General features: G+C 40.1%; 1 protein-coding gene across 1 annotated transcript in view; it reads left to right on the top strand.

Moving 5' to 3' along the window:
* Window positions 1-24,957, top strand: part of ntn2 (netrin 2) — a 44,865-nt gene extending 19,908 nt beyond the window's left edge. The window contains exons 3-7 of the mRNA XM_088439858.1: window positions 7,782-7,970; window positions 12,692-12,841; window positions 16,089-16,142; window positions 21,521-21,595; window positions 22,326-24,957. Coding sequence (XP_088295984.1) covers window positions 7,782-7,970; window positions 12,692-12,841; window positions 16,089-16,142; window positions 21,521-21,595; window positions 22,326-22,705 — 848 coding nt within the window. The 3' untranslated portion in view covers window positions 22,706-24,957. The remainder of the gene's footprint in view (window positions 1-7,781; window positions 7,971-12,691; window positions 12,842-16,088; window positions 16,143-21,520; window positions 21,596-22,325) is intronic.
* The last annotated feature ends 1,202 nt before the right edge of the window (window positions 24,958-26,159 follow it).

Here is a 26,159-nt window from a genome sequence, read left to right as displayed (position 1 = left end):
CCTTACATGTCAAATCAAGCACTTTGTCATCTTACCACCAGGGGGCAATGTTTCCAACATGTTTGCATGACAAAAGCCTAATATATTATTTAGCAGTGTGAAATGATGTTGACTTTGTCACCGATTCCTAATCTATACCGTGCTAGCTGCCAATTGAGACCCCTTTTTAAAAAAAAAATCCAATTAAAATGATCGAAAATGACACATCACTGCTAATCGATTATAATTCGCTTAAAAGTAAATAATGTGCTTTGTTCTAAGAACCAATTTTTTCATTGGTTTGCACTCAGCAAGTAAGTTCGCTGTGATGCGAAAATCAAGAAAGTGATGGGACACTGTACGGCTTCATACCAGCCCACTTAAAGAACTGGTTAACTTGATGATATGGATGATGCTTGATGATATGGAATGACTTTAATCATGCATTCCCAAGAGTTGATAGCTTTATGTTCTTGACTTCTTTGTACGCATTTTAAAGTGAAGGTGTTTCCAAACTTTTGACTGGTGCTGTATTTTCATGGCTCAAATAAGTAATTTTATAGAGGCATGGGAAAGATTTTCCAGGTCATAGTAGTGCATTCTGCAGACACGCTCACACGATTAAACAGAGACATCAATTCAATAGCAAGGATGTGCACTATTCTTCTCTGAGGTGTGTCAAATTCACGAGACATTTATTATGACTGCGAAACGTCAAAAATGCTGCCGTTTTCTTTGTGAAGTTTCTGGTTAAGCCGAGGTTGAATGTGTTTGATTGACAGTCTTCCCATCAAGTAATTCTAAAGGGGTGAAGTCATGTTAATTGTGTTAATATGTGGTGCCCACGCCGCTCTATCAAGTCACACGCCCGCACATGGAAGCAATCAACCTGACTTTCCCACCAGTGACTTTTTCTGTCAAGTAGCCCCTTCGGCTGAAATCAGAGCCTCGCTTTTGTCATTGAAATCTTGCAGTTTTTCTTCTTTGCAATGTTGTTGCAAGCCTGCGGGCTCTTTTAACTGCGCAACGATGCGGTTTCCAGCCAACGCGCTGGTGTTGTTGGTGGCTGCGGGAGTCCAGCTTGAGTGCGGAACTGTTCCTTGAACTCTTGAAATTGTGTCCGTATGTTTGCAGAAACACTTTCAGACTATCGCAACTGCACTGGACTAGAACACAATTTTTGGGGTAGGTTAGTCTTGGCCATGTCTGATCTAGTCAAGTCTCTAGTACTGCTTAGAGAGGAGACTAGTCTGGAATGTGGATAGTCTAGTCCAGTCCCTAGGTCAAAACTGGGAACCAGATCGGTTTTTGTCGTTTCTGTTTGTCATTCATTTGTATCATTAAATATCATTTTATGTGCAGGATTTCAGAATTGTACTCAATTCAACAGATGACTTGAAATTTACATCAACTCCGCACTGATGAATTCAATTTTAATTCCAGAAAGTGGAATTAAATGGGATTAAAAAAAAAAAAGAAAAAAAAATCACTCGCTCATCACTGAAAAGTACTGTAGTTTTCACTAGTGTGCTCCAAACAAAACGGGCCATGTTTGGGCATCATTTTAAAGACTTAGATGAAGCAAAGTATTCTGGGAAATGAAGTGTTCTTCCACTATTACATCGGTGCTTCTCAAATCGTGGGGCGGGGCCCCCCTTGGGAGCCTACAGGCTAAATCCCAGGGGGGGCGCGGATGACCCCAGGAAATGAGATTTGTTTTTGTCATGGAAAGCGTGATTGCTTTAAAATAAGAGTTTTCATAATTTTTCATTTTTTCATTTTTTCAGTTTTAAACTAAGCTGTAACCTGTATAAAAACTTTCAAAAATAATGAACAATTGTTGAAACAATTGTTGATTTATATTGCTTTTTTCTTTTGTTAATGTTATAAAGGATACAGGTTTAGGTATACTTATAGACATTTTATTGATAATAATCTTATTTATAGTCAGCAAGTGGGGTGGGGGGGCTGCAAAACATTTTCTCTTTCCTTGGGGGCGCTTGACAAAATTTAATTGAAAAACACCAATTTGAAAGTTTTTTTTTTTCCCATATTTAATGACGTTTTTCATTTGAGTAGGCCTATGTGTAAATCGGCGTATATTGTTTTTGCACGGAACTCTTATCTTGAATTTTCCTTTCTGTATTACATTCATACTTTGTGTGCATGTGTGTAAGTGCACGTGTTTCACCACACTGTCCATGCCATGGATCCAACAAGGAGGTAATTAACCGGGTGTTCCTCCTGGCGTCCTGAGCAGGTGGCTGGAGCAGCTAGGCGCAGTTCAGCCTTGCAAACACACACACACACACACACATAATGGCGAGCCAGTTTGGCCACGCCGCGAGAAAGCCAGGGTGTGCTGCAACATGTCTGGACCTTAGCCCAAACCGAGAAGGGCGGTCAGAGAGTGGCCCTTCACTCTTCAAGGACCAATATTAGTCATAGCGTTCGGCGGCGGGGGTGGGGTGGGGTGGGGGGGGCTTGCACAGGCATCCAAAATCAATTGGCTGTGCATACCACCTTGGCTCTGGTAGGTGAAGGAAAAAACGAGGTTCGATATATCCCTAACATATGGGCGGGGAAGAAGCGAGCTGTCTGGTTCACGAGCGCGCTTGCGTTTTATTTGTCTTCAACGGGGCGGTTTGTCACATAGGGGCTCTGTGAGCTGGCTCCGGGCACCTGTTTGGAGAGCTAAAATAGAACGCCGGGCCGTTCTTGAGTCAATATGTTACCTGGCACGTTCCCCCCCATTTTAAGGACTTTCACGATGGCGAAGTCGGAAACATATGCGGGGGAGGACGTGGAGTGAGGCGGTAATTCCGTCACGCAGTAACTCCAATTTGTTGCTCTTTATCTTGATGACATATGGTTATTTTCTTCTGGCGTGCTAAAAATGATTTGTCGTCGGCTTGTTTGCCAACCGCGGCGTGTTTGTTGTGTGATTTCCAAGACAACATGCAAACCATTTTTTACACTTCTCAAGGCTGGCTTTTTTTTTCACATTTGGAAAGCATGTAAGCACAATACCATAAATTGTGGCCTTCCGAAAGTTTAAATCAGACGCGAGGGTTGTCCAAGTGTCAGGTTGAGTGGCCGTGTGTATTTTGTGCTCGTGCAAATTTGGGCTGTCGCTATGGAATATGTTTAAAATCGATTATTCTGTCTATTCTATCAGATAATAGGATAGAATTTCAATTTGTGTTGCAAAATAATTTCCCCGCAATTACTGTGAATTTAGTATTGTTTAGTGACAAAAAAGAGCAATTAAGCAATGCAATACAAACGCAATTGATGTAATTTTTTAGAAATTGATTCAATTACTAGTTCAGTCATCGTGATCCAGAACCATGAGCTGGGACCACAACTCTTAAGGAGACTTCACCTCCAGAGTCACAATAGAATAAAAACACTCTTAAACCCTTGAAATGAATCAGATTAATTGTAACAGTTGACAATAAGAATGCAGTTCACTTGTTTGCCTTGAGATGGTGCCGGTGTGTTGGCGAGAACAGAGAACGACACCTTATTAATTTATTATTAATTTAATTTGTACATTTTTATTTCACATTTCCAGTGTTCCAAGTCCACAGGAGCAATGAAATTTATTTTGGGGATTATTTTGAGCATTTAAATTTACTTAAGTTTAGGTTGGGGTCATGCGAAGTGCTGTGTGATCTCATTGCTAAAGTGCTAACGTAACAATGTGCTAACAACACTAACGTCAGATGTAACAGCCCAAAGTGGTATGTTACCTAAGTGTTTTTAGGTGAATATGTGGAATATTAGCCGTAGCGAATGTCAATTTTATGTTTGTTAGTTCTACGGTGTAAATTGTCGGTGGGACTTGTGAATGAAACGAGTAAAGATGAAATGTGGAAGAACACAGTTAACGTCGAAAAACTTGTCTCGCTTGTGGCCAAGCTGGCATCGTAATAAGTTACAAAAATGCATCATAAATACTGTATACATCACGGATCGTGACAAGGCATTACATTACAGTCACGTTGGCGCAAGCGCTGCCGTCTTGTGTCTCATACGTCCCCAATGTCGCCTTTCGTATGTTGAACTTTTTCTCGTTACGAGAGACAATATTTTTCTGCCGAGGCGTTTCATAAGCTGAATTTTTTGTAACGAGGCGTTCGTAATCAGAGGTACCACTGTATCTGATTTATACTGCCCCCGTGTGGCTAAGATGTGCACTTCATCGAAACAAGCAGCACTCGTGTAGCATTTGTGTTGCAGGTGTGACAAAAAATGCACTACACACACAGTCACTGCTTTGCATTATTAGAATCTTATAAGTCGGCAAATAAGCTGTGACAACCATCCCCGGCCACATATGTTAAAACACTCAAAAGGTTGGATATATTACATTCTCCACACTTGAACGTGCCTCTCCGTACTTTGTTGCAGCGCAGCAGTAAATCAACATGATGCCAGAAAACGGCCGTCACTTCACAAAACGTCATCCATCACTTTCATGTTCGTCCGCAAGGTGTTAATGGTTCCACATGCTCGCAGCTGGACGCGCGTTTGAGAAGCGGAATCGCCAGAAAAAAAATAAAAAAAAAAAGTTATCCTACCTGCCGCCCCGAAAACGCAGCAACTTGTTTGCGGGATCTTATATCAATTAAAAGCAAAGATCGCTTTAAATAAACTTGTGAATATTTCACATTCTTCACTTGTCTTGTGGTCCTGCATATTTGAGTATTCTGCTCCATCTCATTTTTGATTCATATTTGAAACTCCAAAATTCCAAACAAATCGGCGGGTGTAGTAACCAGATGGAATTGGGAAACAGTCTGGGAATGTGCCCCCCCCCCCCCCCCCCCCCACCCACCTCCCTTTTTTCCCCAAGGATTCAGGACCAGAAAAAAAAAAAACACTGCCTTGTTTCTCCAGCCTGGTGACAGGCTTCCTTTTTTTAAAGTGGATATCATGTACAGCTCTCCTGATTGCCGCAACCAAAATCTGTCGTAATTGTACCTTTGAAATAACAATTTAAAAATCACTCGTGATATATTGGCTTGTCTGGAAAATGGATTCCCTCACATCGCCGTAGCAACAAACTGTTTATTTACTTGAGCCACACCCAGTTAAAATTTATTGGAAATCTAAACGTCTAAACAAAGAAAGGAAAAGATAGCTAGCTTAATGCTAGCATATTGTAATGCGCGTTGACATAAACTCACTATTAAAACTAGCGTCAATATTGCAGAGTATTTGAACAAAAATGACGACACAATTTATGTACAATGAAATCATTCAATCCCAAAGATGTATTTACACGTTTTTACATAGTCCAGACGTTCCATTCCAGTTACTTATGTAAAATATTCATTTTTCAAATAATATTGTAAACAAGGGTCTTAAAATAGCTGGCACTGATTTTCAAATCCCAAAGACTAAAACCCAAAGACATATTTATATGTTTTTAACATTGATACGCCGTTGACAGAACACCCACGTTTGGCGAGTGCTTTATGGTCATAAAATACACAGAAAATGACAGTCTGCACTGACTCAGTTTCCCGTCAAAGCACACACTGAAAATGTGGACGTTTGACAGTATATTCAATCCCAGGTAGTATTTTTTTTTTTTTTCAAATAATAGCGTAACAACGAGTTGAAAATAACTGATACTCACTATCATATATTCTTTATCCTCTGGAAAAACATTGAGCAGTTGTGACCATTTTCTACTTAACAGATAGATGAATGAAATAAAATAGCAGCTCTGATAAAGCACTTTGCTTTGGAATTACTATCCTAAATCACCTCCTTTAAATGTTTGTGATCAAGGACAAGCCAATTCCCTTCTTATGTTGTGTTTGTATTTTTGAGCCACTTTTTTTAGTCACGTTTCAGCAAACTTTATTACCTCTCACAAAAATCAGGTGATGCTCATGTAATGTTGTAATGCACCCATATACTGTAAAATGCTCACTATTTATCTGTATAGCGTCTTTAAAAAGGTGTTCCATATATTTATCATGTCAGGACATGATGTTTCAATGCGGATGTGGTCTGTTAATTTTAAGTGCATACATCTATTGGCTTGCTATGAAGCTATGACAGTGGATTTACTGTTAAGTACACAAACTGTAAGGCTAGCCAGAAAACCGAGGAGGGAAAAAAAAAAAAAAAACAATTATTCCTTGGAGCTACTTTACCTCACTCGGGTCCTAAATCAAACCCCGCAATGTAAACAAGATTTGCAGGTTTTGTAATAGCCTTTCATCGCAAATGTAAAACGGCGCATTTAATGATAGAAGAGCGACCTCGGTGAACCAGTTTGACTTCCAGTTGGAAGTGAACGAGCGCCTCACGTCTCATGTCCCATTATATCCTGGCTCACCTCATCCAGAAGCGCAAAATCTCTTCCTTCATCTGAACCCCTTTTCCTTTAATAGGCCTCGGGAGCCTTTACTCATCAGTGAGTCGCCGGATTAACGTTGTGTCTTTGCGGTGATTAATAACCGATGGACCGAAGAAAGCCAGATTCATAAATTATGAAAGGGAGAAATGAGCGCTGCAAATATCATTTTGATGGATGAGAGCAGGAGCTGCAGCCAAACTCGGAGCGTCAACGTAGTTGTAAACAAGCGCCCTTACTTAGAAAAACTTTATTCCGTTCTGCATCGTGGGCATGTAAGCAGTTGTTCATTTTGTATTATTAGTTCAAAATGGAACATAAGAAATCATGTGTACTTATATTTTTTTTCAGGTTTTTGGCTCAAAGGGGTATAAAAAGGTTGGTACTAAATGAATTAAATAATAAATTAATGACTGCAGAAAAATGAGTGCAAAAGTAATCAATTATATACGTAAGTACTTCAGCATTTAAATACTTTGTTACTATAGTTTTTTAGTACCTAAGATAAGCAGTTACTTAAGTAGATTAAGGACTAAAGTATTAAACTAAGTACTAATGTAATCAATTACTTAAGTCCTTTGGGTATTAATGTAAATAATCAAGTGGCAAAGTAATTGATTACTCTAGTACATATTTACACAAAGTAATCAATTACTTTAGCACCTAAATACCTAATCAATTACGTAATTAATTTAGAGCATTTTTAGATCAGTCTTTTGCCAAAAACATTACAATAAAAAACAAACACAAACTAAACCATACACTGTATGTACAGTAAGTGCCTGTGATTGAATTTCTGGTCTCTTAAAAACGTAAAAATACATTTTTGGGATTGAATGAGTTAATAATGCTGAAACTCCTGCCACCTCTTTGCTACCTACCATTTTTTTAAAGCCATTACTGAAAAAAGATGCATCAAATTTGCTCATTTTCCCCAAAATTTTTTTTTTTTTTTTAATGTTTTTCATATGGTGAGTCATGTTTTGAATTTTGACGCTACTGTGAATTTTGGGACTAATACTGTAGCATAAAATGAGATTTAAAAAAATACTCATAATAACTCCAAAATGGCTTGTGTCTAACATTCAATGGTGCCTTGTAATTTTAACAGTAAAAATCTGAGCTACAAATATACACCAGCTTTTCGTGCTCACATTTTCAAATGTTATCAATGTTTGTTTCAATATACTACAATACTCCTGGGTGTGATTTTTCCATTTGGTGGGGGGGAAGAAAAAAACTTTCAAGGCTGCTGGAACAGATTAATAGTGTTTCCTTTCATTTGAATGAGGAGGAGTTATTTGAGATACTAATGGAGCAAATTACACTTGTATCTTGAGACCGTACTAAGTAAATCTTAAGTGATTTGTCCAACTTCTATTTTGCATTCTGCTCACAAGCATGTTACCTTGTCACTTTCCAGCGTGTAACTGCAATCTACACGCCCGCCGCTGTCGCTTCAACATGGAGTTGTACAAGCTCTCAGGAAGGAAAAGCGGAGGCGTATGCATGAACTGCCGCCATAACACCGCCGGCCGTCACTGCCACTACTGCAAGGAGGGCTTCTACCGAGACATGGCTCGAGCCATCACTCACCGCAGGGCTTGCAAGGGTAAGTCCTTCCATCATGCCCAGCATTAGCAAGGATTTGCTTGTGGTTGGCGGGAATTTCCAGTGGAATCTCCATCATTTGTCCTGTTCATTCCCTTGCCGATCTTTAAAAAAAAAAAAAAAAAAAAACATTTTCCTTGTCACTGTTCTTTGTGAGGATATCTATCACGAGAACGTCTTGCTATACCATAGTTAACACTTAGCATAATGCTACCAGAAAAACAGTTTTGAAATGTATGTGCCTCATATTTATATATATCAAATTTATAATATATATATATATATCAAAAAATGTTTTGTTTGTTAGCCTATGCGTATGTTTGGACGAATCTGCAAATTCAAAGGCATTAGTAAATATGATCAAACGTTTTTGAAAATACATTCAAACATACCATATTTTCCGCACTATAAGGCACACCGGATTATAAGGCGCACCCTCAAGTAATGACATATTTTAAATATTTTTCCATATATAAGGCGCACCTGATTATAAGGCGCACTCTCAATCAATGACATATTTTACAACTTTTTCAATCACAATACAGTAATACTCAAAGTATTAACAATAATAACTCAAATAATAACGCTAAACTCTCAATAGCATAATGACTCAATGTCAATATGACCTTGTTCAACTGTAAACACTCAAAAGAAACAGGCTAAAGCTTACTTTATCACTTCATTCCCCATCTACGAATCCCAATCTCTATATTGATCCATATATAAGGCGCACCTGATTATAAGGCGCACCATCAGCTTTTTCAAAAAATTAAGGCTTTTAGGTGCGCCTTATAGTGCGTAAAATACGGTACTTGTACATTACATAATACATTATTAGAATTTACCCTACACAGACATTCATATGTGTTATTTGTGCATTCAAGCACATTTGTGAATATGTTCAAACTTTTGAGAGCAAACACATTTAAATACACTCGAACATACTTGTAAATATGTTCAAAAGTACTTGCAAGTATTTTCAAACAAATTTAGAAGTGAAATGCTAAAAAAAAAAACATTTTTCCCAATAAAGCCATGTTATGCTAAGGTACTTGCAAGTACTTTCAAACAGGTTTGCCAGTCCAAAATGTTTACTCCACATCGGCCGCTCCATGCTTCCGTAAATCCTGGTGACAGTAATTATGTTTTATCAAAGCAGAGTAATCAGAACGTAAACACCGTATCACGCTTTCGTTCATACAGTCCAGATGTGATATTAAAGCTCTGTACTTCCCTAAAAACCGAATGGCTTGCTCCGTGACTGATCACAGCAATACATGAACCGTTGCCCCGCCCCCTCGTTCCAATTTGGCTGTAAAGACTCAACCGCATTTTAATTCCTCCTGTTTCCATATGTCTGGGTAAAATAAAGGTGAGAGAGCGGTGCACTTCAGTGGGGTGAGTGTCACATCTGAAGTGGAGTCACGACAATAAAATACAGGTGGTTGCGAAAAAGAGTGGCTAAGAGGCAGCGTCTGTTACTAATCAGACCTGCTCAGTAAATGAGCGTCAGTAACTGATGGGGGGAGCGAAAATTTCACTCCGTCGCCACAGTTTGCCTCCCACGAACACCAACCGCTTTATATGTGACCAAAATCAAACCACTGAAGACGCAACAAAAGTGACATGTTTAAAAAAAAAAAAAAATCAGTCTTAGTCCTTCATAATACAGAATAGTTTTGTGTGACTCCAGCTGACGGCCACAAGAAACCACTGATAAAAGGCTTAAAAAGTCGGTGTGAAGAAACACCCGGACAATAAAAACCATATCGGTTTCAAATAGCTGTACGGGGGGGGGCTTGATTTATGCTGTCCGAGACCACTGAGTGAAGCAATCTAATTCGTTAAGACATGTTGGCAAAAAAGCTGCATTACTAAGTGCAAATGGACTTTGACTGTAAAATTTCCGCGTGAAACGTGAAATCGTGCTGGTATGCTATCTCGCACTCGGGTGGTTTTGCTAGTTTTCAATCGGTCAACGCTTTATTTGGACTTTTTCAGTTTGGTCTGCATGTCTCATCTTTTCATAGGGACGTGGTGCAACTCTAATTTTGATCGCAGCTCTCTTTGGGCAGCATAGGGGTACACCCTGAACTGTTTGCCCATCAGTCAAACAAAATGTTATCTCTGATCTATGTACTCCATTTTATATCCTTCTGCTCCTGTGAATGCAAGTGTCTTTCAAGGTTGCTTGGTAATCCACTTAAAGTCTACCCGCGATCCTCGCATCGGTCTACTTTTGAGTTTTTCCTCCATTCCAGGTGCTCATGTCCTACGAACACATTCAAGCACAGGATTCGGATTGCCGGGACGAAGTCGTAAAAGTACAAGCGACGAGGGTGTCTTAATGTTCTCCATTATTTGCACACCAGAGGCTGTAATCAGATAAGCAAATGTCCGTCAAAAGGACTACAAATCCCAATGCGACGTCGGTCACAGCTGCAGTCACGCAGGCTTGAAAAGTCATCAACATCTGAGGAGTTTTTACTGCTTCTTAACTGGCTCAAGCCCCCCTGCTCATAAAACTTCAGAAAAAAAAACGGTTTGAGGAGAAATGGAGGGGGCAGAGATTGACGCCACGCCCCCTTGGCCCAATCCCCCATACGGCCCGCTCATATTTGCCTGCTTGTTTACTGAAAACGACGGACAAAGACTATAAACTCCAATGTCTTAACAACCCGAGTTTGTTTTGTTTAGAAGGTCTGCTCTTGCTCATGTTCTCGTTCCTTTTCTGAGGCTCGGCGCTGACTCGGTGCCGTTCACTCACCAGCCAGGAAGCTATGACGTTCGTCCGTTTGCCACGCTCTCGTCCTGGCGGGCCGACAGACCCCAAACACCACATCAAATAAAAGGGTGTCTACTGATTTAACGCAGGAGAAATCATTCCTCAGGGGTCGAGCCAAGATGGATTATCTGACGAATTTTTTTTTTTTTGATCAAGATTCTTTGTGCTATGGACGATAAGTCAAAAGCTTATTTTTTCATGACTATCGTAATCGTAGCAGCGTGTTAGCGGCTCAATCTGCTGGGTTTCATTAACGCTAATGAGGGCCAGGAATGCCAAAAATGTTGCTGCACCTGGTGATGTTGCCGCTAGCCATTGAGGAGACACGATTGGCGCATAGATGGTCTAAATGCAGTATATGCCGCCATTTTTTCGGGTGAGTCAGTCTCTTAGCCCACGCTATCAAAGTCTGACTTCCGGGTGAGCCGGCGTGACCCGAACGGCGGGGATTTTGCACAAAGGGCGTCAAATTTACGTCCGCTTGATATGAACCGCGACCACTTGACACTTGACCACGTGACACTTGTGGACTGGCTCGGCCTTGCCCGGAAAAGGGGAAGGTGTTTTAGAAGATCTGAGCGGGGGTTAATCCCTCCCCGCCCCGCTGCCTGATCTTTCTTGGGTCACTTTCAGCCTTTTAAAGGCTCCGGCAAACAGGTGGGCCCTCGTACACCACTCTGCTCTAGTGGCTCAAAAATGCCCGGTGCAAATAAACACATTCACACTTCCGTCAAGTCACGGAAAGTAAGTGTGGTGGGTAAGCAGCTGCCTGGCAAGCCTCCGGAAAAAAAAAAAAAAAGTGGTGTGTCCCTGCCTTTTTCCATTTCCAAGTCATTCTTGTCTTTTCTAATCCTTGCTTAATGAGCTTGATCTTTTCGAACTGTCCTGTTGAATTATAAGAGGTTGTCTATTTCGTTAGGACTAGAAAGAAGAGGACAGGCGCTAAATTTGGGAGCCAAATTCCACAGTTAGCATTTCGTGTTTTTGTTCCTGTCACCCATTAGGGCTTTCCTTTTCATGCTATGTACTTGCCTAAACATTTTTACAGAGTTTGCACTCTTGCGTGCCTGCAGTCGGTTTATTAATCTATCAATCAAAACAATAGCAGAAGGTTTCGATTCATTTTTCTTTACTGTTCAGAACACTCCAGAAGTTGTTTTTGGAACTGGGTCGGTCTCTCATTGCCTTTCTCATCGTAACCCTCATTTGTTCCATCCTGCCTTCACCAAGATCTCCACGTGAACAGCCTGTGAACTGTGAGCAGAGCTGAAGTACTCGATTCCGGATTCACTAAAGTATTTTGTTGTCTCGGTTGTGACTGTGTTTCTACCCGCTCAAATCGCGTTTTCAATGTTAAAGGTTTACATCCTCCACCGAAAAGAACCTGAGATGTAGTTTTTCAGATTATCAAAGCCATCTGATTGGTTAACCTGACCGTGAGCGCCAAAGCGCGCAGTCTTTTTCTCTGCTATCTCGATCAAAAACGGGGTTATAAAATGTGCTTTTTATCAACTGGTTTTAACTATTGGTCTCATTTGAATTTGGGCCCACTGGACCAAGACGTATTTTATAGCTCTTGAAACCAAAAGCTCTGCGAGAACATGCTTACAAAGAGTTTTGCTTATTTATGTTGGCATTCGCCTGGGATTTGCAACACTTTGGTGAAGTGATGTGTCACTGGGTAAACTCCCCAAATCCAGACAGCGTCTCCTTTCAGTTTTCTCTTCTTACCTAATTTGCTTTGTTTCACACTGTATATTTTTTCAGTCAGGTCCATCTAGCAACACCCTCATATCTGGAACTGCAACGCTTTGTGTTTGTTCTGATCAGAAGCATATCATGGCAACCGGTTTTGTTTTCGGAAATTATTTCTAACTTTTATCTCGTTTTCTCCAACCAATGGCGCCCCTTCACATCTGACCTGGACTCTACGTCAGCCTGTGACTGCCACCCTGTAGGAGCAGCTGGTAAGACGTGCAACCAGACTACAGGTCAGTGCCCCTGCAAGGACGGCGTCACCGGCATCACCTGCAACCGCTGCGCCAAGGGCTACCAGCAGAGTCGATCCCCCGTGGCTCCCTGCATTAGTGAGTCAACGCGTAAACACGCGCAGCCCGTAATGATTCCATTTCACCTCGGAGCGCATTATGCAACAAAAGGCGTAATAGCTACAAAAAAGTCGTAACCCAAAGTAAAAGCAGTATTCTCAAGTCACGCAGATTAGTCTGCGTAATTTAAAGCACACGTCTCGAGTAGCCTCAAGTCGCTTTCGGGCTTCCGAGCGGCTAAGCCGACCTACATGTGTTCTGCGGGATCGGGCAGCCGCAGAAAATGCCACGATAATTTCATAGAGGAAAGACCAAAACACATGTGAGGATGTGTGCCAAACAGATGCAAAGTCGTGATAAAGTGCAACGTGATCATGGCTGAGTGCTCACCGAAGGAAGACGATACGACATCGCCGTTCCAGTTTTCTGGGCAAATACTCCAGTTTCCTGGAAGCTTTGTGTTCTTTTGTGAAAATTCAGCTACACATCGCCAAGGCCAACTTAGTTTAACTGGCCGATTTCTTACACTAGCTTCAGCTCTGCATGTGAATCCAAATGTTGGCAGGTCACTTCCGGTTTCAAGGAGGATGGTGGGATTGTACCACTTTTGTTTCTGAGGCAGAGGAAATTGCAAAAACATATTCCTTCAGTTGTGCTCATAAGTCTACATAAAATAGGTTTATGAAACATTTGGCGGTATAAATGTTACATAAACACTAGCCAAATTACGACATATAACAAGGTGTGTTTTCCTTCCTCTTCAGAAGACCATTAATTCTGAAAGTATAGTTGTGCTCATAGGTTTACATACATACATATGAGCATAACTACTCCAAATTAAAGAAGCCATAGAAGAGAGAAAACGTTTTACGTGTCAGATGTTGGTAACGTTAGCTTGACATTTACACTTTCAAAACAACAGTTTTTGGACTTTTAAGTTGAAGCACTGTTGAGCTCATAAGTTTGGATAAAATAGTGGGTCCCTGGATTTATTAGCCAAACTGTACTCATCAACTTAAAAGTCCTCTGATGAAGATGGGGAAAAAACGTTCGCCGATATCGCATGTTTGCTAGCGTTAGCTTGATTTTTAAGCTATTGCTACAACGCGTTTTATAGCTTTGCTAATGTTGTTTACTGAGTATGAAAAACCTTCTGAGCACAACAGCAAATTATAAGCAGTTAACCCTTGGATCCAACATTTGCCCTTTCCAAAGATGCTATGTTCACTCTTTGGACCAGTGCCAGCCCACGGCGTGGTACTTGCGGACATTTGCTGTACTAAAAAATTCATTTGCCGAAAAAATGAATAGCAATTTCCCGTCTGTTTCATACTGTCGTGTGTAGAGAAGGGCTAGCAGAATCTACCGTCCTACAAAAACGACCTTTTTTGATGTAAGATCACACTGTTCCACGCCGCACGGCGCCGCGTGGTGCCACATGGTCCCGTGTTGGTTCTCTCGCTTCGCAGCTCCGGAGCAGATGGCCTACAGGCGAGGAGAAAAGAACCGCGGTCATGGATGGCCGGCCCCAACCATTTCAGTGCCACCCAACCATCCAGGGACCAAAAGGAACTGTGTGCATGCATGTGTATTGAGCGCATGCATAAATTGAGCTCTAATAGGCTTTAATGACAACTTTGTGCGTGACAATAAGGCCACATGGGGAGCATCTTTGCTCCTGTTGAGCCCCAAGACAGAAGACAAGGCTGTTAAGCAGCCAATTAGTATGTTTGATGGCAGCATCCCTGATCGCGCTGATCCTCTCATTGTGATGTGGCCGAGTCAAAGTAGACCCCGGGGCCTGCCCCTGTTTTGTTTTTCCTTGTCCCTTAAAAACGTATTTTGCTGTCATGCACTATTTTAATGGCGATTTTTAACATCTGAGTCAAAACAGCCTTCCTCTGGCTTGGTTTGAAGTATCCACTCACATCCAATCAAACCAAAGCAGTAACTCTATGTTGTTGTTAGCGTTCGTTTTGGAAAGTTGCATATCATTGAAAGGAGTCCTCGAGGGGTTCCAGTAGGCGCTTTTAAGAGAGCCAGATGACTGGGACGAGGTGGCGGGGTTGAGTGCTGCATCTGTCTCAAGATGATCCAAAAGCAGATTGCACCCTTGCCATCTGTTTGTCTTTTTGCACATGCTTTTGTGGAGATTACACATTAGCATTGACTTTGCAACACAACAATTTTACCATTGCTGCCACTTGCAATCTGGACTCAAATATAGGACTTTATGTGATTGGATTTTAGGTAGTTTAGCATAGTGCTTTGTCTCTTTCACTTTTTTTCTTTTTAAACAGATGGTCTCCATTCTTGCCGCATACAATCCGCATTCATATTTTTGAGCGCAGCCAGATAGACCAAAGACCAAATAAAACATTTCCACGAAAGTATGAATGACTACGTTTGATCAATTTTAAATGATCAACATTTTTTATCATATGGCTATTGTAACATGGCATTTTAGACAAATCCCTTCCCATATATTTTTGGCTATGGGACGAATTTAGTGGCTGAAACAGCACATTTGAGGCAGAGAATACGTCAACTCTTTCAGTGCCAAGCGTTATCGGAAAAGGAAACCCCTAGAGGGCCAGTGTATTTATCATTTTCACTCATCTTTCAAGACTGACAGAATATTGTATGCTATGTCTATAAATATGGGTGCTATCATATGAAAGATTGATTTCCATTCCTTCCTTAATTGCACATAGGTGATCTCAGTGTTGTAAGTGTGGAAGCACTGCCATCCAATGGTCACAATTAGCACTACAGTGCTCAGTTGGTTTGTATTGACTGTTAGTCAAGGGTCTCAGCTACCCTCCATGAAAAAATATATTTGATGAGAATTTTATCATTTATTATGGTTATCACTATTTTAAAAGATTCTTGTCCATGGCACTGAAAGAGTTAAAAAGAGATCAACAGGAACAGCAAATGTCAGGCTGTCAGCATCAAAGTGTTCAGGCATATATGTATATCTTTCCCCCTTCTTTGCTAGCCAAAGCTATTTCGAAGCTCGCGGCACCTGTAAGTACTAGCAACAGGCCCACCCGTGTCCTCTACTGAATGCACTAGGACTTAGTTGGGTAACTCCAATGAGGCAACAGATATAAACCAAAAAACAAACGTCCTCTACAGTGGAAACAAATGAAAAAGATGGGTCTCAGGAGGATATTGCCAAAGATAGTTGTTTCTTTTACGTTTTTTTTTTTTGCTGACTGACAGCATCATCGCATGGTGAGGATTTATGTTTCAGCACTAACGTTTTTCTTGTCTATTTCAGAGATCCCCGTGGTGAACCCCACAGCTGTGGTGAGCAGCACGGAGGAGCCGGCAGGTTGGTGTACACTCGCTCACACCCCGCCCCTCGACTACTTCACCAGAGGAACAAAAACATCTTTTTTTTTTTCTCATATTTCTGGGCTCCAGTTTGAAGGTGTGGAATAAATATTAATGGAGGGTGGGGCTCCTCTTTTTTGAAGTGCATTTGGCCCAGATGAAATTTTTCCCCCTTTGTCTCGAAATCCCCAAGTCCTCCGCCAAGTTTCCTCGACCTCGAACCTTGAGGCGCTCAAAGCATCGCCCCGGCTCAAATGACAAGGCCGGCCAAAAGACAGCAGAGGTGATTGGTTGTAACTGTACACACTAGATAAAGTGGAAGGAAGCGTTTTGAGGCGTGAAAAAAACTTGACTTTTGGCAGCTGACTCAAGAGGAAATTGGTTCAGTGTCTCCCTTGAACCCCTACAATTCTCCACTCAATTACCCTTATTTTCCTTTCTTGATTCATGTTGATTTGGAAACGTTAATGATTTAATGGGCGTAGGTTCCATTGTGGGAAGTTTTTTTTTTTTTTGGTTTTCCTCATTTTGGCTTTGCGAACGCTCCACATTGTTTCAACAGTTTTGTTGAACATGAGAAGTAATACAAATCAATGTTGTCATTTTATTGATGACAACGTGAAGCTCCCAGCAATCGCTGTTAGCTTAGCGCAGGCAAAATGAGAGGCGGCGAGTACAGCTGAAATTCCAGAAACAGAATTATTGCAGGATCGGTGTTAGGGATGATTTCATTAAAACAAAAAATGACTGTTATGTGCTTATATACCGTATTTTCCGCACTATAAGGCGCACCTAAAAGCCTGATATTTTTTTTAAAAGCTGATGGTGCGCCTTATAATCAGGTGTGGCTTATATATGGATCAACATTGAGATTGGGATTCGTAGATGGGGAATGAACTGATAAAGTAAGCTTTACCTGTTTTTTTTTGTGTGTGTTTACAGTTGAACAAGGTTGGTCATATTGACATTGAGTTATTATGCTATTGAGAGTTTAGAGTTATTAGTTGAGTTATTATTGTTATTACTTTGAGTAATACTATATTGTGGTTGAAAAAGTTTGAAAATATGTCATTAATTGAGGGTGCACCTTATAATCTGGTGCGCCTTATAGTGCGGAAAATAGGGTAAGTTATACATTTGTAAGAGAATAACTGCCATAGAACCACAACAATAAAATAATATATAATAAAGTAAATAAATTTAAAAAAAAATCTTTATTTGTAATTAAATAATCTTCTTTCGTAATAGGATTCCACTTAAGCGCTCGTCTGTCCATTAAAGGGACAGTGTGTAAGATTTGGAGCATTTTTAATATAAAAGGAATAAATTAAATGATTGCAAAGTTCCAAAACCTGCAAATGAATTTGTTCTGAAAGACCAAAAGTATGTTTTAAAAATACTCAGGTCTAGCCATATTACATGGGGGGGTGGTACTCCTCCAGAGGCGGCCATGTTTGTTCAGGTAAATGCAGCACCTGCAGCACCCCCTGCTGTCCGTAATGAAAAACGGTCTAAATCTTACACACTATCCCTTTAAGACCAATTTTAAGAGCTAATTCCAAATCAACTGCAGTGATTGGTCCTGCCAGCAGAGGTCACTAGCTCTTACAGGAGCTTCCCGAAATTATGTCATTCTCCCCAAATAATTAGCCCTAAATGGCCACAAAAGCTTCATTTGAGCATTAATAAAAAAATGTGCATATATTATCCTTAAGATTGAAGCCTGATGAGCCATCGAAAGCTTGTTTGGCGTTCAATTCGGCCATTTTTCTCTGCTCTACGCATGCGCAGCGCGATCGACCAGCGGATCGATGACTTTGCCTGGTAGCTTGGCGGGACGTGATCTCATTTTGCATATTCAACTCAAACCCTCAACTCAAATGGCTCAGATCCACGCATGCAAAGGATCAGATCCGAGCACGCAAAGGAGAGATTCATGCGAAGACGTCGAGACGTGTCTCGCGAGAGGCTCACTCATACGAAACACGCATACGTCTTTTTTGAGAGCAATCTTACTCCATAGATGCACTAAAATGAGTTTAACACCACTGCCCTAAAAATTCTTATTAAAACAAATGTGCACTTCAATGAAATGCAAACACAATTTCAAATGAGCTTGTAAAAATACAATATCACACATTAGCATTGCGTGCTGCTTCTTTGAAGGACTTTTAATGTAAATTGCTAGTGGGTTTTTTTTGTTTGTTTTTTTCTCACTGTATATTCGCTGAACAGTCTTGCGTCTTCTGTGTTTGCTGCTTCCGTGGGAAAATGTTCAAAATACCACCGGGCAATTGGTCGGCGTCTTTCACGCTATCCTTAAACTTGACCATCCAAAATGTTGCTTTTGTGTGGAAGGGGCGGAGCAAGCAATTTGTCCTTGTCACAGCGGAGTAAAAGCTTCAAGAGAACGAAGGCATCAAGAAGCCCTCAGCCAATTGTGCGCGTTTTCACTGGGCTGCTCTTTTGGGTCACTGGGCGATTTATTTGGGTTTTTTTTTTTTCTATTTCTTTTGGCGAGAGCTTTTCCAGGTGAAAAGTGGCTCCTCATGGGAAAAGGCACTCTTGCTGTTCCCCCTGCCAATACCTTGGGGCCAACCGCAGTATACCTAACGTTATACAAGAATGAAGGCGCGCATATTTGGCATGGTTCTAATGAAATCCATGCACATGTCATGCAAATGCATGCCGGTCGCCGTTGCATGCACACGTTCATGGTAATGAGCTGCATATGAAACCGCAAGTTCACCTTTAATGAAAAGACCTTTTGAAGGCAAAGATTTTTAAAGCAACAGTGTTTTCCGTCGGGCTCCTCCTATAGTTGTAAAATGTAATTTATTTCTGTGGTTGTCAAAATGTACCTAGAATAATTTTCAATACATTATGTTGGATCTTTTAAAAAATATATACCTACATGGAGACTGGCGCGCCCACAAAAGTAACTTAATAAAGCAATCTATTCTAAATTTTGGCCAATTAAAAGCTCTGCATCTGGCATATCATATAAATATAGGAACCCACATAAAAGGCCTTTTTTTTATGAGAGTATCTTTTCCAAAATAATATGACAGGAATAAACCTGCACATTTGGAAGCTTTGACTGTATTGTCATAACATCACATCTGAAAAATACAAATAAATGTGTGTGTGTATCCATATAGTGTATGTATATATATATATATATATATATATATATATATATATATATATATATATATATATATATATATATATATATATATATATATATATGTATATATAATATATATGTATATATATGTATATATAATATATATGTATATATATATATATATATATATATATATATATGTATATATAATATATATGTATATATATGTCAATGTGTGTGTGTGTGTGTGTGTGTGTATGTACACTATATATATATATATATATATATATATATATATATATATATATACAGTATAATTCTCTCTTTGTGTGTGTATTTTATATATGTATATATATATATATATATATAATGTGTGTGTATTATATGTGTGTATATACATATATATATATATATATATATATATATATATATATATATATATATATAATGTGTGTGTATTATATGTGTGTATATACATATATGTATATATGTGTGTGTATATACATATATGTATACATGTGTGTGTATATATATATATATATATATATATATATATATATATATATAGGTGTGTGTGTGTTTAGGAAACAAAGTATAATTTTTTTCTCTTTGTTTAAACACCCCAATGCAGTTTTTAAAAGTTTTTCCTTCTTTCACAGTGCTCACTGTGCCTTCTAAAATCTCCTTCTCATTGATACACAGCCAAACATCCTGGACATTTTTATGACTTTCCCGGTCTTCAGTTCCTTCCTCAACTTCTTCATTTGCCGAATCCATCTTTTCTTCCCACTCCACAAAAAGCCCACGCAACACCCTCGCTCGCATGCAACTCGGGCATGTTGTGTGCGGTCACTTTTGATGGATTTACTTTGGTAGACGACTTGACTGGCCGCTTTTCTTTGCGAAGGCGGTGAGACCACAAGGACCCGGTCCAGTTTACCAGCGTGCGGTTTCTGTGTTTCGGAGTTCTGACATTCCGAGCAGGCAGCACGGTCAGCTTCCCGTGTCCCCTCGATGCCTGACTTCAAACACGGGAAACATTTTTTAATCTGATGTCACTCCATCATTGTCGTTTTTTTTAAGACAAAAATGTGAATCCAGCGCTGTTCCACATTTCTGTCATGATAGCGCTCATCTGTTTTGAATCATTCATACGATCACCCCCTCTTTTTTTCATCATGGCGCAATGATTAGAATTTTGATAAGAATCAAACATAAGGGAAGATTTACATGTGCCTTCTCTCCAGCTGGCCTGAGGGCTCTGCGTCGAAAATGAAATTATTGTCATTTTTCGATCCAGCTTTCAGAAACTCTGAGGGAAGAGTAGCTTTCCACTGTGGATTTACGAGCAGGATGACTGAAGCAAGCGGCTTTTAATATGTATCTGGCCGATGTGTGGTCTCGGGCTTCACGCAGGCGGCCAAGACCCACTCGCGCCATCCAAGCGTGACCCGCTTCCACCTCGCTCTGTCTTTTCTCAACAACCTTGAAAACATGTCAGACTTAACACTTTGAGTCCTCTGCTGTGTTTCAGCTGCTTCATTCGTGCATGTCAAACGTTTTGGTTTTCCTAAACAAGAAATAGCCATGCTTAATGGATTGATATGTTTGCGAATGACACGCTTGCCATTGCGCAATGAGGAGCCACAAACAATGTAGCCCCACCCCCTTCAGTTTTATAACAATCGACAATAATCCACCAAGTTGATGAGAACGTACCCTTTTGCATGTCAGAACGGTCAAAGAATAAAAAACATTTGGATGTTTTCACGCTTTGTTTTATGCTAGCATTGACACTGCGTTAGTTTTTTTTTGTTTTTTTTTGTAAGGAAGCGTGGCCTAAAATTGTCTTTCCAAAAATATACTCTATATTCCCCACTAAGCCATTTTTCCACTCTCTGTCGACTGAAAATGACCGCAGTTTCTCAGGGCTCAGTTCATGATCAAGCATGGCTCAAAGTGTCACATGACGACGCTTGGAAAACAGGTGATTGGTCGCTTCATTGAGAAACTGTGATGTCACTTTCAGTCAACAGCAAGAAGAAAAATGGCCGTCATATTTGAAAGATGTTAGCCCCTTAAAAAGATCAAAACAAAAAATTCAGTAGTGTCTTTTCAACCATATACTTTTATTCATTTTGTCATAATATTATCAAGTGCACAAAAAAAAATCCTTAGACACTATTTGATGTAGTTTTTGTTGAGATCTAATGTGATGTTGTTTTTTATTGTCATTTGTTTTACAGACTGTGAGTCCTACTGTAAACCAGTGAAGGGCAACTTGAAAATCAATATGAAGAAATACTGTAAAAAGGATTATGGTAAGTGTTTAATGTAAAAGCAGTGGTTCTGAAATGCAGGTACGAGAAGGTACATGAAGATACCAGCAAATCTAATTAATGCTTTATAGTAGAGCCATGTTGGGATCAATGTGTTTTTCCTTTCAAATAAATAACAAAATAATTGGAACAGGAAGTAACTTAGTGCTAAATCGTATAATAGTTGCTCTTCTTTTCTATGGATGCACATTATCAGTAGTGACACAAGCTAAATGTTGCCTCATGTCTAATTAATTTGCTCTTACTTTGAAAGAAAAAAAAAATGTAGTTTTCACCAGAACCATGCTGAAATCTTATGTGCCTCTGAAAAACCTTTACATAGCCCGAGTGTAAAGCAGTGGTTCTGAAATGCGGGTAGGAGTACTCCTGGGGCTATGTGAAGGCACTTCAAGGTACCAGCAAATCCAATTTAATGCTTTTTAGAGCCGTGCCAGGAACAATGTGTTTTTCTTTTCAAATCAATAACAAAATAATTGGAACATGGAGTAACTTTTTGCTAAATTGTATGATAGTGGCTCTCCTTCAAAATGTTGGTTTTCTATGGATGCCCAGTATCAGATACAAGCTAAATGTTGCCTCATGTTCTAATTAATTTGCTTTTTACTGGAACCTTGTTGAAATCTTGTGTGCCTCTGAAAAACCTTCACATAGCCCGAGTGTAAAGCGTGCCGTGAGATCGTTGACCTGAAACTGCCTTTGAATGTGTCCTCAGCGGTGCAAGTGAACGTTTTGGACATGGAGACGGTCGGCGATTGGGCCAAGTTTTCCGTCAACGTCATGTCTGTGTACAAGAGTCGCGGCGAGCCCTTAAAGCGAGGCGACAACATCCTGTGGGTGCACATGAAGGACCTGGCCTGCAAGTGTCCCAAGATCCAGATGAGCAAACGCTTCCTGGTGATGGGAGGCAGCGACGGCGGGACGAGCCCGGGGACGGGGGTCGGACCCGGCGGGGGAACCTCCAACCCGGGGGCGGAACGAGTGGGGCTGCTGGCCGATAAGAATAGCCTGGTGATCCAGTGGAGGGACGTTTGGACGAGACGACTCAGGAAGTTCCAGCGCAAAGAGAAGAAGGGGAAGTGTGGCAAAGCATGATGGGGAAAACGCCGCGGAAGCTTCCCCTGACCCGGCTCCTCCCATCAAAGGAACACTGCACATCACCAAGACTGCATGTACCCTACCTTGTTTTAAGGACCGCATTTTGTGTATATTGTATAATTATTTTCCTTTGTATTTTTCCCGAGATATGCCTTTGTATTGTCCCGTTTGTCTCGTCCTCTGGTTTGCCTTAAGAAGGGACCGTTAAAAAGGGTATGAAGTGTAGACAAACAGACAAGCGTGACGACGTTGGAACCATTCGCTCCGTTTCCAACCACCGCTCCTTCCCTATGGATTTCGAACAAGCAACAATGAAGGCCTCACCTCAACTACGAGCTCCTCGTTTTTCGGTACGAGACGTGAGCGGGAACTTTTTTCAATGAAGATCTTTTTCATGGAGCCTTTGGAGTTTTCCACAACAAACTTGCTGCTGCCATCGGACTGAACTCGAAACAGGCTCGCGGCTTATTTTCTTCGCCTCTTGTCTCATCCAAACTAGAACATGTCAAGAGAATGCTCCGTGACCAGAGGTCACATTTCTGAAGAACGTTTACTCATTTTTCCCTACCTACTAAGAAAATGAAACGGCGTTAACAAGCATTGTTTTGTTGTGTTTTTGTATTGTATTGCTGCAGCAAAACAAAGCTGCCGAGATTTGAACTAGTCTTCAAGTAATTCACCCGTTTATTTAGTGTGACAAGCGATCAAGCTAACCACAGCAACAACACGCTAAACGCCAATGTGATGAGAAGGTTGAATTAAATATGGACATCAATGCCCTGGATCACAGCGGACTTCACAGCGTGTTGCGACGTATCAGCTAACACGATCATCACGATCAACAACACAACATTATCCTGAAATCAACTACTATTGCTAGTTATGCTAATCAAAGATGCTTAAAAAGACAATTATGCTAATGTTGTATCATATGGCAACTGTTGTCAGCAATTAGCAACCGCTCCAATGTTAACAGCTAACAGTGGAAAGTAACAGTAGATGCTAGCAAAGGTAGCAGTTGATGACACCAGCGAGAAAACACAACAAATGATTTTGCAGGGTGGTGGGACATAATTAAAGATGCTTAGAAAAATTATTCATTATGCTAATATTCTATTATACGGTGCCTGTTGTCAGCAATTAGCGCCCACTGCAACGTTAACCGCTAACCGTGTCAAGCGACTCTGTATGCTAGCAATGTTAGCGGCTGGTAACGGCAGTATGAAAACACAACAAAATCATGCTAGTTTTTGTAGCTTGGCCCCACAAGCCCCCCCCTTTGGACCCAAGTAAAGACACTCAAAAAAAAAAAAGAAAAAAATCATGTTGCTAGCAGTGGGTGGTGGCACTAGCAAGACCATCATGAAAACAAAACCATGCTAGTTTTTTGTAGCAGCTTTTACAGTTTAGAAAGACACCACTCATAGGAGGTCTTGAACTGATTCCTTACTGAGGTGTCATGTGACTGGCAGACTGAAGCGAGACTATTTAGTCTGAATGAACGAGGCTGGAACGTTTCTAGCGTACGTCAAGAGCATACGATATTATGACACGAGGAGATCACGTTTCATTCCTGGTATGTTTTGTCATGTTTGTGGTTTGTGCCGGCCCTCGCCGCTCAAGAATCGCATCGACGTTATCTCTCCCGTTATCCTGTGCCAAATGAGCACAGTTGAGTTTTGAAACTCAATTATGAAAGTCAGATCCGAGAAAGGATAGAAAGAAATCCTGGTAGCTCTCCAGCTTTCGTTCCGTGAAAGACATTACAATGCACGGTATAAGATAAACAAGCGTTTGAGGTTCGCGTCGGATTGGCGTGGCAGCCATCTTGCTGACAGGCATGTCATGAAAGTTAGCGGTTGTTTGGCTGCGGCCGAGGCTGCGTGTTTGACTTGCGCTTCCGCCAAAAAACTCTCTCCTCTCCTGCGTATCAGCCAAGCGCCCCTCAAAAGCCCCGCGGGCCATTTTCGCAAGTTGTGTATTAAGTGTCGGAGATAAGTGACGGCGCAAGCCGAGGTTGCCAAATCTCCTCAGTGGCGCTCTGTACTCTGCACTGGAAGCGCTCCTTTTCGCTATCCCTGAATGTACGTCAAACTGTGAAGGACTCACCAGTCGCTCTAATGTATTGATTGTGTTGGGTAGCCCGAAGAATTTCCATATAGCCGAATTTTGCATCTGCCATCCAACCCAAAAAGCAATTTAACGAAAAATGTCATCCATTCAATCCCAAAGGCATATTTTAATATTTTTATAAAACAGACCATGCCTGTATGTATATACAGTGTGTGTTTGTGTGTTTACATATATATATATATATATATATATATATATACAGTATATATATATATATATATATATATATATATATATATATATATATATATATATATATATATATATATACTGTATATATAATCTAAAAATGCCTGGAGATTTAAGAATAAAATAGTTAAGTAATCATTAGGTACTAAAAGTAAAGTAATTACTTTAGGTGCTGAAGTACTAAAGTAATCAATTACGTAGGTAATAGTAAGCTTTAGTTTAGGTAAGTTAGTTAGTTTAAGTACTAAAGTAATTGACTATTTTGTGTTCTAAAGTATTAAGGAATCTTACATTTCATTATTAAGTAATAAAGTAATCAATTATTTTAGGCACCTAAAGTAGGCCTTAAATAATCGATTACTTTTGATTAGTTACCTATTATTGTACCTAAAGTAGTTTTTTTTTTTTTAATTGGATAAAGATAAGATAATGAGTTACTTTTGTACCTAATCACCTATAGTAACTAATTAATTTAATACTTAAGTCCTTTAATACCAGCCGTTTTAGTGACTCCTTTAGCTAAACATTTTTTAAAGATATAAATGAGTACCCGGAATTGAATCTCAGAATCATTAAAAAAAAAAAAAAAAGATGTCTTTGGGATTGAATGAATTAATAACATTGTAGATTTTTGATAACGACCCCAAAAACAATGGAACCTCCACATTAGAATTGATTGTGAATTGAGAATTATTCCTGTAAAGTGACATTTAATGTCCTCTAGATCAGCGGTTCTCAAATGACGACACCCCTGGGCATACATGAAGTCATTTTGGAAAATAGATTATTCTAATGTAATGCTTTTAAAAGCCCAGACAGGACTAGTGCATTTTTCTTTTCAAAACAAGAGCAAATTGAATGGAACGTGAAGCAAGTTCTTTGATTCATGTTACGTAGTGATTTGTTTACACAAAGTTTATTGTTTTGTTTTTTTCAAACAAAAATGCTTTGCTCTGGTTCAGGGGTACTTGGATGGATTTTTTTTTTTTTTACAAAGGTAGATATTGAAAATAAAAGGTTGAGAGCCACTGTTCTAGATTTGACACGACGACGAAAACATTTCTTACAATTCTTCCAAATTTGAATGAGAGCAAAAATTGATGGTTCTATGAGTCGTGGCATGAAAAAA

Source organism: Hippichthys cyanospilos, chromosome 17 (assembly GCF_059441005.1).
Source record: "Hippichthys cyanospilos isolate Australia breed blue-spotted pipefish chromosome 17, RoL_Hcya_1.0, whole genome shotgun sequence".
NCBI classification, from domain to species: Eukaryota; Metazoa; Chordata; class Actinopteri; order Syngnathiformes; family Syngnathidae; genus Hippichthys; species Hippichthys cyanospilos.
This window is presented reverse-complemented; position numbering and strand designations above follow the sequence as displayed.